At 36.0% G+C, this 573-nt stretch overlaps 1 protein-coding gene across 4 annotated transcripts in view; it reads right to left on the reverse strand.

Annotated features, from left to right (window-relative positions):
• LOC119590599 (nostrin-like) overlaps nucleotides 1-573 on the reverse strand; it is a 116570-nt gene that overhangs the window by 24883 nt on the left and 91114 nt on the right. For all 4 annotated transcript variants that reach the window (XM_037939275.1, XM_037939277.1, XM_037939278.1 and 1 more), the window contains one exon: nucleotides 1-77. In XM_037939275.1, coding sequence (XP_037795203.1) covers nucleotides 1-77 — 77 coding nt within the window. The remainder of the gene's footprint in view (nucleotides 78-573) is intronic.

Consider the following 573-nt stretch of genomic DNA (forward strand, 5'->3'; position numbering starts at 1 on the left):
ATGATGGCGGCCAGCTCCTTGCAGAACTCCCCCCCAGACTTGATGTACCGCCGGAGCTCGTCGAAACCATTGTGGCCCTGGAATGGAAAAGGGGTTTGGGTCAGCAACGACTCGGGTGCTTTTCTAAATGTTTAGTAATAAAGCATTAAATAGAAAGGGTAAATATAGGGTAATGTATTGGTGATGAGGTCTAATCAAACCCTTAATATTTAATAAAAGCCCATATATACAGGATAATGTATTGGTGATGAGACTTATTTAAATTGTTAATATGTAATGTAGGGTAATGTGTTAGTGATAAGGTTTAATAAAATTGTAATGGTGACTAATGTGATCTAATCGCTGATGAAGACTTAGATGTATAGACGAATATTTTTTTTTTTTTGAGAGCTGAAGCATAATGGAAGAAATGGCAATGGTTTTGCAAAGGAATGCCGTGCCATGGCTATGCTACAAAAATATATCGGTAAAGCCTCGATGGTGAAAATTTATAGAATAAAGAAAAAGAACGGAAGAAGAAAAATAAGAGAAATTAAAAGAACAAGCATAAAAACACTTGAAATGCCAACACTT

Source organism: Penaeus monodon, chromosome 27, assembly GCF_015228065.2.
Source record: "Penaeus monodon isolate SGIC_2016 chromosome 27, NSTDA_Pmon_1, whole genome shotgun sequence".
NCBI classification, from domain to species: domain Eukaryota; kingdom Metazoa; phylum Arthropoda; class Malacostraca; order Decapoda; family Penaeidae; genus Penaeus; species Penaeus monodon.